The sequence below is a fragment of the Ammospiza nelsoni genome, chromosome 1 (genome assembly GCF_027579445.1).
Source record: "Ammospiza nelsoni isolate bAmmNel1 chromosome 1, bAmmNel1.pri, whole genome shotgun sequence".
Classification (NCBI taxonomy): Eukaryota; Metazoa; Chordata; class Aves; order Passeriformes; family Passerellidae; genus Ammospiza; species Ammospiza nelsoni.
In genome coordinates this window covers 42,449,552-42,463,429 of record NC_080633.1, presented here as the reverse complement: position 1 = coordinate 42,463,429, position 13,878 = coordinate 42,449,552, and the positions used below count along the sequence as shown (strand labels likewise).

The window sequence follows — 13,878 nt, the reverse complement described above, 5'->3', positions numbered from 1 at the left end:
CTGTGTACATAAGGGGAAAAAGTGTAGTGATGGAGATCAGACCAGCATATCTACTTGTTTTTGCCCCAGCTTGCTAACTCTTTTGCTCTCCATTTTTAATCTGTCTTGTTTTGACCTTTTTTGTTTTATTTCCTTGACTAAGAAATAAATAAGGCCTTATCAATGACTCTATATAATAATATATATACCCAAGACCTTCCCCTGCCATGTCCTGTGTAATCTGCCCATTTCCTAAATGAGAATATGGCTCTTGTCACTCTTCATTCAAAATTCAGGAGTGATGTTTCCCACCACATTTTGGTGGGTGGCAAGAGGCAACTAAACAGTTTAAGCTTGTTTTTTTTTTTCTTTGGCTTGAACAGCTGGATGACTCTTTTACCAGTGGATGCTGTTACCTTGCAGCAGGAGAGGACTGAACTTTTGCTCCTGGTATTGGCTATTGTGTAGGACTAGTAATAGATTTAACTTGCTTCTGGTCTTCTGTTCATATGGTCACCATTTTCTTTTCAGCTGCTCTGCTTGAGTGAGGCCCCAAATCCCTGCTGTATGTTTTTAAAGTATATCAGATTCATATGACTTAACTTGATACCTTGTCTTGGTTTTCATTCTCCCTCAACTTCTCAGTTGTTTAAGTGGAGTTATTCAGGAGCATGTAATAAACATTCCCTGTAATTTCAGCAGAAAAATTACAGAACTTCATGTGTAAGTGGACATGGTATACATATTTAGACAACCACAGTGTAAGGACAAGGATCCCTCTAGTTAAGGAAGATGATGTGTTTGAACAATGCATTTCAGACCTAAGGCATTTTTTTACTTGGAAAAGTGGGAATCTGAGACACTGCTTGAGGATTTAATGTTTAAACAGAAGCAAACGTAAGTCTGTTCCAGTTTCCCTACAGCAAAACCTAATTTCAGAAAAAGAAGGGCAGGTTTTAGTAAAATCTGACATGTGCACACGAACACACACATACCCCTTTGAGAAATTAATCCATGTACCACTTCAGCTGTTGCGCTTGTAGGAGCTTAAAATGTCACTTTATGCAGCCCAGGCAATCCAAGGGAGGAATCACCTGTCCTGTCCTTCCCTTGCTTTTGAGGGAGAAGGGAGAGGGGGATGTAATGCGCCCCATGTCACGAGCTGTTAGCTGGAGTGGGAATGGCTGGATGACAGCTGGGAGAAGACAGGCATATCAAACACTTGTCCAGTCTTTGTTCTGCTCCTGCTCCTTTCTCTGAGGTGGGCTTCAAATATCTGGTGATGGAAAAGTTGTTTGTAGTATGAAACCTCGTGCCATTGTACTGTTCCATGGTAATACAGATTTTCTGTTATTACAGTCTAAGAAAAATAGTGTGTGTAGTTAAGAGCAAGACTTGAATACAGAACTTTGTGTTGGAGTGTTGTGCTCCTTCATGTGCATCTTTGGAAATAAAAACTTGAGAGCTGGTTTCTGCTTCTCTCTAAGACAGGCTTCCATGGAAGTTTCTATTTCTGTATGCTACTTCCCTCTACTGGATGGAATGGGAGCAGCTACAGCTGATGAATGGATCCAGCTTTCTAGGCTAGCATCTTGGTCTAAGTTGTGATTTGAATATAGGGTTTGGGAGTGCTTTGTGAACAGAACAGGGATTTAGTGGTTACCCACAGGTCACTGCAGCATTCAAATGCTCTGATGGGCATGATAAAGTTCCAGTCTTGTTTTCCAACTCAAGCATCTTGAAGCATCACTAGCATAGAAAACACTGTCATAGCAAAGGATTTTTGCTTTGTTGATGGAAGTGGCAGGGGGGAGTTTTCCCCAATATTGTTGCTGTCCTGAACATAAGGGATTTGCATATTTTGAAAAGAGAGGATGGTTCTTGGCATGCATGGTTGGTTTTCCCCTTGTGAGCAGTGGGTGTGCTGCTGTTGCAGCTCTCCAGTGTATCGATTATTGAATGGCCTCTTAAGAGAATTTGGTGTTTGCATTTTCGGGAAAAGTCTTCACCTGAAACTTGCCATAGATGCCATCTCCAGTCTGTAAGTGTTGGCAGATGGCTTCCGCTCTTAAGAGGAGCTGATGTGGACACTCTTCCTAGTATTGTATTGCAAAGAAAACAATGACACTTCCATCTAACTGTTAGGGCATGGTTTGGAGTTTACTGGGAAGGGGATAGCTCTTCCTCTGCGGAGAAACTATTGTGAAGTCCTTGCCTTTTGCTACTGCCTCTAACCATCTCCTTTATAGTTGAGCTTTTGGATTTTTAATTTTTTTTAACACATCCTGGCTCTGTTTTCTTTTAATTTCTTCTTTATGTAATGAGAATTTTTTCCCCCCTTCTTGCAGGTACTGCATTTCTACTGTGATACCTGTTCTGTCCCCATATGTCGGGAATGTACCATGGGACGACATGTGGGTCACAGCTTTATCTACCTCCAAGACGCCCTACAGGACTCCAGGACTCTCACCATTCAGCTCCTGGCAGATGCTCAGCAAGGACGACAGGCTATTCAAGTAAGATACTCCCAATTTGAGTACTTTATTTCCCCCTCCCTCCTCTCCCCCCTCTCCCATCCAGCTTGTCTGTTACAGGGCAAGGTGTCAAGGCAAAAAGCTCTCTGCTTCTGCTGTCAGTCTTCTCACCCCTTCTGTTTTCTCAGATCTCTGACAGAAGTGGCAGTGGAGCTGAAAATAAAGTGCTGTTATATGAGTTTTGCATTCTTGCAGCATAATCCTGTCATGTAAATCACAATATATATGAAGCTCTGTACAAATGCACTGGAGTGTGAAGCGTTTCAAGAAAGCTCAGATCTTATGTGGCAGTGCCAAACCTGGTTTTGTTTTTACAAATCAGACTTTCTTTGAGCATTTTCCTGCCTCTATAGCTTCTAGCACTCTGCCTACCTTTGACTCTTGTTATGTCTTCAGTGTTGCCACCAAATACAAAATACTAATCAGCTGCTGGATTAGTGTGAAATTCCTTAACCTGCATGTGCAGAGGATCCAGAGCTATCTCCATGTGAGGATTGCTCTGCACACACAGAGGCACACTCTGCCTGTTACTGTGCTCTCCCTCAGCTGTGTTTTGTAGTGCAAATACAAATACCTGGCAAGGGCTGGAGAGAAGGTAGCACAGTGCTTCAAACTAGACAAGGAATTTTCATGGGGAGTTAAACTGCAGTGATATGTAGATAATTACTTTTGCTGAGTAATACCCAGTGGTAACTTTGATATTATATTAGTAGTAGTTTGGTCTATAGGGAGACTTTGGAGGGGAAGTGGGAAGCTTCACTCCACACCTGCTGCCATGTAGTTTTGTTAGTGTCATGTCCTAAATTTGAGTTGGGTACAAAACTCAATACTATATACTTTATATGCTTTAACTACTAAGATTTTATTTCTTTCTTGAGTAAACTTCTGTAGAATGTCATGGATAGGCAGGTAACTTACTTTTCAAATTGGGTGGGCTTTCCTGGCACATGCAAGGTACAAACAATAATTAAAATAACCCAAAGCTCATTGCCCTCCCTTTGCTGCTTGTTTCTAGTAAATGAAGGAATTAAGCTTGTTCTGTGAGACAAGAGCAACTAATTAGTCTCTCATTAAGTCTTTGCACCAGTGGAACAATAGTTTATGTTGCTATAGATAGTAATCAGTTGTTGACATTTTCCTTCAGCTTGTGATGTTAACTTGTTACACTGGCACAGTAAACGAGTTTTTGGAGCTGGATGCCTAACTTTAAATTCCAGCTTCAGTCAGGATCCTGTAAAGCATAGCATCTTCCAAGATTTGTTTTAAACTAGGTTGTAAAGCTCTTCAGCAGTATCCATACTGAAATGCTTTACACATCCCCAAAATGACAAGAAGGAAGGAATTATACTAGTTTAAAGACCATCACTGAATTTCTCCAGGCTGTCCTAGACAAGGGCTTGCCATTTAGTAATTAAATAATTGCTTTTGACCTGCAGGGCTCTTAATCATCTGACTGGTACAGCTAAATCATCTAAGGACTGTGTTTTAGAGTAGAAACTAGCAGGAGATCATGGAGCACCACTCTGCTACTATTGCATAAATGCTTTTGTGCCTGATTTTCTTCCAACTGAGTTTACTTTGCTCATTCCTCCCTTATGTCTTTCTGCCTTTCATGCTGAAGGCTCCTGCCATTGTGGTGGGCTGATTGTTGCTTGATGGTGCAGGTAAAAGTTTCTTGGTACTGGCTATGCTCATGTGAGTTGAACAAGCAACTCTACCTCTACTGAACTTCGCTCATGCAGCTTTGCCCAGGTCTGGCTGTAGCCCATCCAGCTTAAGAGGCTGTCGTGGAAGTATTAGTTGAGCAGCTTGTGTAAAGATCTGTAAAATGAACCATGTTCTCAAGAGCTGAGTTGTTTCATTAGTTTTGTGGGGTTCTTAATCTGGACCACTGCAAAAAAGAAGAGTAGTGAGCAGACAAATCAGTGATTAAGTTAAGAGGGTGAAAATCTGTGTGTGCAGGAATGGGAAAATTGTTCAGCCCAAGCCAGCTGCTCCTGAAGCAACATCAGCAGCAACCAGAAGAGCATGTGATGCTGTTAAAAGCAGAGGTGCTCAACTCAAAGTTTTCATGGAGCACAGCTCTCTTTATTCTTGGGACAATATGGCTGTGCAGCTGTATGTTTATCCTAGGGAGGAGACAGTGTGTCAGCATGAATTCAAAACAAATGCTAAAATAAGTAGTCTCTAAATTAAAATAAATTGGCTTGAGTGGTTTTCTTAAAAGTATGGAAATAGCCAACAGAGAATTAAATGCAAGTACAAGCTGTGATATGGAGGGACATAAGACTGGAGCTCTGAGAGGCTTGAAAAGTAATACGTTGTAGTAACACTTCTTAGTGGGACTGATACATACTGCTGTACCATAAACTCTTTATTAATAGGCTCTGAAAGTGATAGCTCCCCTGACAGGAGAGGTTGAGGATGGATGAGGAGGGGTAGTTGAGAGTAAATGGGAAAAGGTGGAATTTGAATGGCAGCGTTGCAGGAGAGAGGAAATCAAGCCATGAGTCAACTGGCTGGAGAGTATCTGGTTAAGCAAAGTTGAAGGCTTTTAGGAAGAAATGTTTATTTAAGCTCTTCCTGTGGCTGTGGAGGAAAGATTGTTTTTCAGACTTTAAAAAAAATGCTGTGAGTTGGGATACATTTCAACCTCTTGATCCACTGAAGCCTGATGTAGCCTGTCACTCCAGAAGAGTCCAAACATCCCTGTTCAAGGAAGTTGAAGTCCTCTGTAAGAAAGAGCAGGAGGCTTGCTTTTGTCCCCCCTTGGTGATAATTTCTGCAGCAGTGGAAAGCCTTCCATGCTTCCTTGTGCTGTGATGGTCCTGGCCTGCATTCCTGAGCCTGTCTCTAACTTGAGAACTTGTGCCTGTGTGATGAACTGATCCAGCTGAAAGGGTAGCTTTTCTGTGGCTTTACTTTTTGGCTGGGTCAGCCCCCTGGCTGGTTGGCTGCAGTGCTGCAAGGACTGTTGATGGTGCCAGGGAATGAAGCAGCAACATCCAGCTGGGGTGCTGGTAGGACTCTTTTCTTATTTCAGCAGAAAGCTATACTCCTAGCTGGGATACTTTTCCAGCCTTTTCAGAGACTCAGATTGATTCACAGGGTGATATGAAAGCCAAAGTTGATGCTGGATAAATGGTGTGGGAGGAATCAGGGCTGCTGCTTTTCTGTATGTGGGGAGCGTGTCCCGCTGCCTTGTTTTACTTCACAAAAGTGCACACTTAGCTGTCTTCTTTCAGAATTTTTTCCAAGGACTAGGTCACAAACTGAACGTAAATCTGTTATGGTGAAAGATAGATGGCTTCTTCAAAATGTCACCTTCTTAAAATACATCTATACGTGTGTAACTGTATATATATGTATGGATGTATCCATGTAATCTAATGCACTTGCGTAACAGTAAAGCGCTGAGTGCTCATGTTCATTTGGGGTCAATTTCCAGGTGAACATGTCAAAGTACATTTTAATCTGTTCAGCTCAGATGTCTTAAAAAGTGGGTTTATTCAAAAACAAAATAAATTCTTTCTTAGCTGAGCCTATAATTGTTTTTGCTGGAGTGCTTGACTGGTGCTCAGCGTCTCACTGCCTGGTGAGACTGGCCGTGTGCAGAACATAGCAGGAGCTGCTCTTATCTGTCATGAAAGGCTTAGGAGCTTCCCTCCCAAATTTGTGGGGGAAGTGGTATGAAATAGATTAACACCTTTACAGGGGGTGAGGGGGTTCTGTAAGAAACTCAGCTGGCCAGAGGAGGAAGCTGATCTGTTGCCTTGAGCCTCTGCCCTTGGGTGGGAGCTTCCCTGTGGGCTGCCATATGGATGTGTGTGCTGGGAGGTCGATACCTGAGAAGGATGGCACTGCTGTGCTGCAAGGGATCTCTTTGGGGTTGTCACATTGAGTTAGCTCAGGCAGCCTTGTGCGTGGCTTTGAAGTCAGGCTTGCAGGTTTGAGAATCTGAAATGAAGCTTTGGCAACAAAATGGAGTCAATTGTGCCTTTCTAAAGCTGGGATTTGTATCAAGAGGCTGAATTTCTTTGTACTTTTAGTCTCTGTTTTGTGTGGTATTTCAGTGAGTTCCTCAGTGCAGCATATGAGCAGATGGTTACTGGGGAAGATGGATTTGACATGTGTCACTGTCCAAACTACTGTTCTGCCTAAAACTGTAGGCAAAAAGTCTGTTCTTGCAGCACAAACCAAAATGACTTAGTTGTATCTGGCATGAATTAACCTGGCCTCTAGCCCTCCCTCCATCAAAGCTTCTTTTAAAATTATCTTTGTGAGAGGAACTTCAAGTGAGGATGTTGTAGTGTTTTACACACATTAGACTGAAACCTTTAAATTGGTCCAGCTACTGTGGTTTGTGCTATAGCTGCACCGGTATTCCTGCAAATCATGGTACTTTCACTGCAATTGTGTAGGATCTTCCAGTTAATTTTTCTACTGTAAGAACACCAAGTTCTTGATGCTGGAGAAAGCCAACTGTTTTGTCCTGCTTGTTTTATCCTGCATGGCTCAGTGATAAGTAACTGGAAAAGTTTAGTGAAACAAACCCACCGTATCTTTTTGTGCCTTAAGGAACTGAAGACAAACCACCTATGGCTGGAACATCTTCCATTTGGTGGAAGAGGGCTAACTTGAGACATACCAAAAAGTTTCCTTCAGGATTTTTTTGTAGTTAATGTGCTTTTGAAATCCAGAAAGGAGTTTGTGAGAGAAGAAGCATCTCAGCTGTTTGTTCCCCTCTGATTAGGGTTAACTTACTCTTAAATTCCTTAATGGTTAAACTGCAAATCCTCCATACTTGAGGTAGGAAAGTGTATATTTAATATTCTTTATTCAATACCTGTGGTCCATTCACCCCTCAAATACTGAAGAATTCCTCAGTAGAACCAAAATGTTCAAATGCTTTTGAATTTGAATTTTCTCTCCAGAGGTTTGCACCTTCATTGGAAAACTTGAGATTAGGAAAATTCCTAAGAGTTGGAATTAATGGCTGAAAAATTATAGCTCCCTCCCATCTTTGGATGGATGGAATAAAAAAATCCTAGGGACTTTTCCAAATATGTTCATGCAAGCCAGCACTGATGAGTTGCAGTACAGTTACCATAAGCAGCCTTTCTGTATTTCATGGTGCTGCCACTGTGGTGTGTGGTGCTGCAGTTTGTCCACTTGGATAAATTCCTGGACTAAATTGGTGTCATCTAACATCATGGCTCAGCACCTGGATCACCCTGCTGTTCATGAGACCTGAGGTGGCCTCTTCAAATAACTGTGTGCTGGGTGGGCATAACTGTGGACATACTGCTTTAATTTGAGTGTCAGACAGCAGAAACCACTCAGTGAGGGCATCAGCACCTCTGTCATAGCTCTTCAGAGCACAAGCTTTGTAACAGTTTTTCTTTCTCCTGGAGCATTTTATGCTTCTGATTTTTTTTTTTTTTTTCATATAACAAAGTAACACTAGTGAAAACTTGGAAGTCTGGAACATTAAATATCCCTTAGGCATATTTAGGTAAAAATGAAATAATATAATTTTTTTTTTGTAACTTGAGGCGGTAGCTCCTACTGTTCAACAGAAGATGGGAAATACAAAAAATTACTGAATGTTGCCATTCTACAAAATGGCAAATCTTGATTTGGGCACCTCTATAGTCAGCATAGGCATCCAGAAGCATGGCCAAGTTCTGTAATGCTACTCTGCTACTTCTGGCTCTTGCAGTTGGTTTCTTCATGGGTTCATGTTGTACCATCAGTTGTTGTGGCCACTGGAGCAAGATCATCACAAGTTTTCCCTCAGGTGGTGAAATGTAGATAAAGAGGAGCTCACAGAGGTGTCCCCCTAAAGGGAGCTTGTAAAAGACACCCAGGTTCTGATACAGCTTTGCCCTTCAGCTTTTACTCCAAAGGGAAATGTGCTGGTAGCAGCAGCTCGTGATGGGTGTCTGCATTGCTGTCGTCCATGCAACCACGTTTGTTTGCCTCACTGGGAGGTCTGTGTGCAGTGTCCTTGGGTGGTGGCCCCCTGGAACATGTCACCTGCACAAGGACTGCTGCTACTTCAGTTTTACTCTTGAGGAATTGGAAGTACCAATTTCAACCCTGAAGTTTACAAGATACACTGCAAAGCAGTGTTGTTCTTGTTTTCACTTGTTTTTAACAAGCACAAGGCACTGGTGACGTCTAATAGAATGGGGAGTGGTGTTGGCCATCTTTAGAGCCCTGAGAGGCCAGAGGTGGAGAGGTACAATTGCAAATAGATTATTTACTTTATTGGCCAACAGCAGGAAACAAAACAGTTGTTTTCCATCTCACATTCAGTAACCCAGCACAATTCTTGGATAAACACAGGCCTTGTCTTCTGTCTCCCAAGTGTGTGAACTGATTGACCATCTAATTCACTAGCACTGGAAAAACTGACATGCCATGAGGAGAGAGCATGATAAAAGCTGTTCTTCTTTACAATGATTTGTTGTTAAAAAGATTGTGTGGTGTCTGACCAGAACAAGAAACACTGCTGCTCAACATGCTTCCTGAAAAGTTGACCTCTCCAAGACAAGTTCCGCACAGAAAATGCCTGCAGAACAGCAGGAGTGAGTTTTCATAGCAGAACTCTGACACCTTACAGTAATCAAAGTGAACAAGGAATTTCCATGTGAAGAAGTCTCCCAAAAATTGTACTTAATGCTCTTGGCTTTTGCTTCAGATATAGATCACTTGCTATTGCTGTTCCCCCATCATACCTCTGCATGTTTGATGCTGGTCAGCCTTCCTTGGCTGTTCTAGCTTTTTTGGGCAGAGTGCAGAACCCTTTGAATTTTACCAAAACATCACCAATATCCTGGATGATACTAGAATCTTAGCATTTTGGGCATCCCCCACTGATCTGAGCTGTTCATACCTGGGCAAGTAAAAATAAATCCAGATGATAACATGAGTAATTGGTAGACAACTGGTTGTGCATAACTGGTTCCTGTAGCTGAAAGATCCCAGCATCCACAGGGAATTACTACCTCTCCTGCTGTGATGGAATTCTTGGAAGGTGGACTCTGGTTTTAGTGGGGATTAATGAGGGAAGTTGGGATTGCTCTTATCCCTAAGGTATGAGGGATGCATATATAGGGATCATAGTTCTAAATTGGTACTGAGTACAAAAAGCAAAAATAAGATCTTTATGCTTTCACAGACATCATTGTTAGAATTGGAATATGAGTGGATAGTTTCCCTGACACTTCACAAGGTGATACCTTTTTCTCTTTGCAAGAGAAGGAAGGTGTTTTGCTGTACTTGATGGGAATCCAGGTCTGTTTTAGAAAAAATGCATGCTTTTTCCCTGCTGTAGGGCAGCTTCTGTATTTGAATGGCAAAGAGGTGGTAGAGGCACAGTATTACATGTAGCCTCTTTTAGCTGGGTCTGAGCCTACTGGCTTTTATGAAGTCTTAATCCATGGCCAGTTGTGACTTCGTGTCTACTTTGCTAAATACTGTAATGAGATTTTCATTTTTTTGTCAAATTTGCCTGCCAGAAGCTTTGTCAGAGGGCAGGGCAGTCTCCAGTGGGACTGGGGTATGTAGGCTGTGTGAGTTTGAAGACATTCCCTGTTAAAACTGTACTGAAGTTAATGAAGGAGGGAGAGGTCAAAGACCTGTTCCTCTTACTGAGGCCTGGGCTGCAGACCGGGCTGTCAAGCAGCGCTCCTGTTTTCCCCTGACAGTTTGCAGGAGAATTATTTAGAGTAAAGATAGAAATGTTGTCTTGTCTGATTTTGTCAGGGTTGTCTTCAGCTTGTCTCCAGAGAGCAGTCACCTGGCCAAGTTAAGTCTTCCTTTTTCTTTCAGAAAAGGATCTCCTATGTGACCTGGAAGAATAAGTCTAGTTCAGACTAGGTGTCCTAAAATAACTTACCTGGTATGAGAAATGTCCAAGTAACACTATATTTAAGTTTTTATGTTTTAGCATTCCAGTGGTTGGCATAAACTAGATGCTGAATGGAGAGTTCAAAAATACTAACAACCATTTAGTGAAATATGACAGTGTGTGCTGTCTGATGATGCTGGATCACACTGGGTAGTTCATTGTTGCAACAGGTGTTCTTAGATTGGTTCATCCTCATAAGTACAGTTAAAATGAGGGCATCTTCCTGAAAGTTCTGAATGTATGGTAAAGCCTTTAAATTCCTTTTGAGCTGATTTCAATGAGCCTGCATTTCTGAGGAAAAAGAAATGTTTCCTAATGTTCAGAGGGAGCCTCTGACTCCATTTGTGCCCATTGCCTCTGGTCCTGTCACAGGGCACCACTGGAAGGAGCCTGGCTCTGCCCTCTCAGTGCCCTCCCTTCAAGTGTGTGAATACTTGTAAGAACCCCCCTCTTTTTTAGGCTGAATACCTTCACAGGCCATCATCTTGTTCTAGAATTTTGTAACTAATAAGTTACAATCTTTTTAACCTCTCTAGGGTCACAGGTTCATCTGCTGGTTCACTGTATGACAAAGGTTGAAAAAGTTGTTAGCCATTGCTATTGAATGTGTTCCATTGGGAACTGTGATCCTTCAGAGTCTTTGTTTTTATGCCCCTTTCTGTAATATTTTGTGAAACTTGGGAGTAGTTTAGGACAGATTTTTTGAGGAAACAATTTTTAATTTTTTGGGGGGGGGGGGGGGGGGGGAGGAAGAGACATGCTCCTGGGCACATTCTGCCGAATACTACTATATTAGAAATAATTCCCACCTCTACCCAAGGTGTGAATAACTATATGAATACTTTTACTGATAACCATTTGGTCTTTGTTTTTTCTTTTAAAACTGATTATCTCCATACTTTTTTGGGGGTATTTCTGTGCAGCTCAAATGCACAGATAACACAGTCTGTTCCCTACAGTGTCATTTTTTCCTAGAACATCACACAACAACAGGGAACCATTTTGAGGGGCTGGAAAAGCTGGGTTCTCTACATGGAAGAAAACATGAGTATGAATTTCTGTGCAAGTCTCTTGTTCACCCCATTAGCTGCTTGCTGCAATTGCACAGGGCACTGAGTGCTGTTGTGAGCATGCAAGGTACAATGAAGATGTAAACTCCATGTAATAGATGTATTTAAAGAATCCTTAGAGATTTTAGGCTGCAGTGTATGCAATGGGTGAAGAAGGCCTAGTAAGAAAGTAAGAGTTGTCACTTTATGCCTTTACCTGAAGACAGGTAATTCTACATTTGCATGTAATGTAAATGTAAAATTAAATGTAATTACATTTACATGTAATGTGAAATGTAAGCAGCAGTCCTCTGGTGTATTTTTAATTGGTTTGGTCAAGCCCTAAGTGTGTGTGTCTTTTTTCTCCCCAGCTGAGTATTGAGCAGGCCCAGGCTGTGGCAGAGCAAGTCGAGATGAAAGCGAAGGTGGTACAGTCTGAAGTCAAGGTAGTGACCACTAGACACAAGAAGGCCTTGGAGGAGCGGGAGTGTGAGCTGCTCTGGAAGGTATGCACCCTTACATTTGTGGTTTGTACTGCTGACAGGTGCTTTTCAAATTGAAAAATTGCTCAAACCACTACACAGCCAGATTCTGATATCCGAGGGAAGCTGCAGATTTCCTTACCTGGAGCTGCTGGTGGGGTTTTTGCTGCTGGATCCTGGGAGCTGCACAGCCCCACACGCGGGCTGGGCACTCCCCCTGCTGGCCCCGCAGCTGCCCCCAGAGGGGATCCCCTCCGAACAACATATTCAAAATACCTGCTCTAGAATTAGGTACATAGTATAATTGGCTTTCTGATCCACTCCTCATAAAGAACAGGAGCAACACGGTATATCCTATCCTGTCCTTTTTTGTTTCTTAGAAAGGCTGGTAGAAATTCTGTGAGGCCAACTTTCACTGTCCCCATCCTTTAAAACCTTTACTGCCAATCAAGATAGCGTCCTCCCTCTAAGCAATTTTTTTGAACTAGTATAAGAAAAGAGTATCTGCACAATTCTGAACTGGTGGGCTCATTTCAGCTCAATAATGCATGTGTGGTATTTTGAGAGGAGGAAAGGAAGCAACAGGCAAGTTTCTTGTTCCAGAAAAGTAATTCAGTGGTCTTGGTACCCTGCAAGAGAAGCTTTGTTTTCTTTTGTAAGTGTCAATAGCAAGATTAAAGTTGCACTTTATATAGTTAGTGTACTTTGAATGCTGCTTTTTTGAGAGTTTGGATTTGGGTTTTCACTCTTTACCTCTTGCAGGAAGCTTGGCAGCTTTCTCTTTTAAGGTATTCCTAGTACAGGAGGAGTAAGATCTGCACCTGAGCTCTTTTTATCCTACTGTGCTGTACAAATGCACTTTGTTGGAATATCTGCACTGACAGCAAGTTCTCTTCAAGCTGAAAAACATTATTTTAAGAAGGGAAGGTGGTGGTAAATCATTTTAGCAAAACAAACTCTGTGTATCAAGCATGCTAATAAACAATTTTGTATACCAGGGCTGAGTCTATGGATTTAGCTAAGACCTAAGATCAGTAATGTGTCTTGGATGCATTACTGATTGGAAGAAGTATCTCCAAATTTTTTTTTACAGCTTGGTAAAACCTACCTACCTCAATTTACAGCATGTTTGTACATATGTTATCTAGTCAGTGTCTAATCAAGGAATCCTCAGACATTGAGTCTTCCTTCACTGAAATGCATTCCAGATACTGTTCTGAGGCCAAGCAAGTATTCAGACATCAGGAAATGTTCTTTTGCAACAATAAAACAAAGACATGTTACATTAGTTTTATGCAGCAGGTGTCTTTGACAGATGGTCCAAAGTGGTTTTTCACAAGTAAGGGTAGACACACACTTATATAGATGAGTTACAAAACAGACATTTTTGCACCAACTTCAGTCCCTCAAGCAGGGACTGGCAGCAACCTTCTGTGTTATTTGAAATGACATTCACAAAACATCCTGTTTTAAAGCACAAGCTCAGGTTGACTGCCAGTATTTATAAAAAAATATTAAAATAATCAGACCCTAAAAATCCCTGGAGTTAGATGTCTGGTGTTATCCAGTCGCACAAAAACAGTTCTGGCAGGCGGGGGAATGACAGGAGCCCATGTGCATTAGCTGGTGCTGACTCCCAGCTCAGCCCAGTGGGACAACAACCCACATTCTGAAACTGGTCTCAGTTCTGGTTAGTGAAGCCTCAACCTCTGCTCTTCTGAGAGGCTGCAATAACTTCTGTCCTCCCTGGGGGCTGAATGAGATGTGCCTTTGGATGATCTGTCAAGCACCTTGCAACTAGAAAACAGAATAGCATTTGTGGAAGCAAATAATTACTAGTAAGCAAGTAATTCTCACTCTCAAATGTCACTCTGATGCAGCAGATCTGAAGAGTAGAAATGTATGGTGTTGCCTGG

At 42.0% G+C, this 13,878-nt stretch overlaps 1 protein-coding gene across 1 annotated transcript in view; it reads left to right on the top strand.

The window, feature by feature from the left end:
• Positions 1–13,878, top strand: part of TRIM71 (tripartite motif containing 71) — a 54,375-nt gene that overhangs the window by 38,824 nt on the left and 1,673 nt on the right. The window contains exons 3-4 of the mRNA XM_059487734.1: positions 2,328–2,495; positions 11,852–11,986. Coding sequence (XP_059343717.1) covers positions 2,328–2,495; positions 11,852–11,986 — 303 coding nt within the window. The remainder of the gene's footprint in view (positions 1–2,327; positions 2,496–11,851; positions 11,987–13,878) is intronic.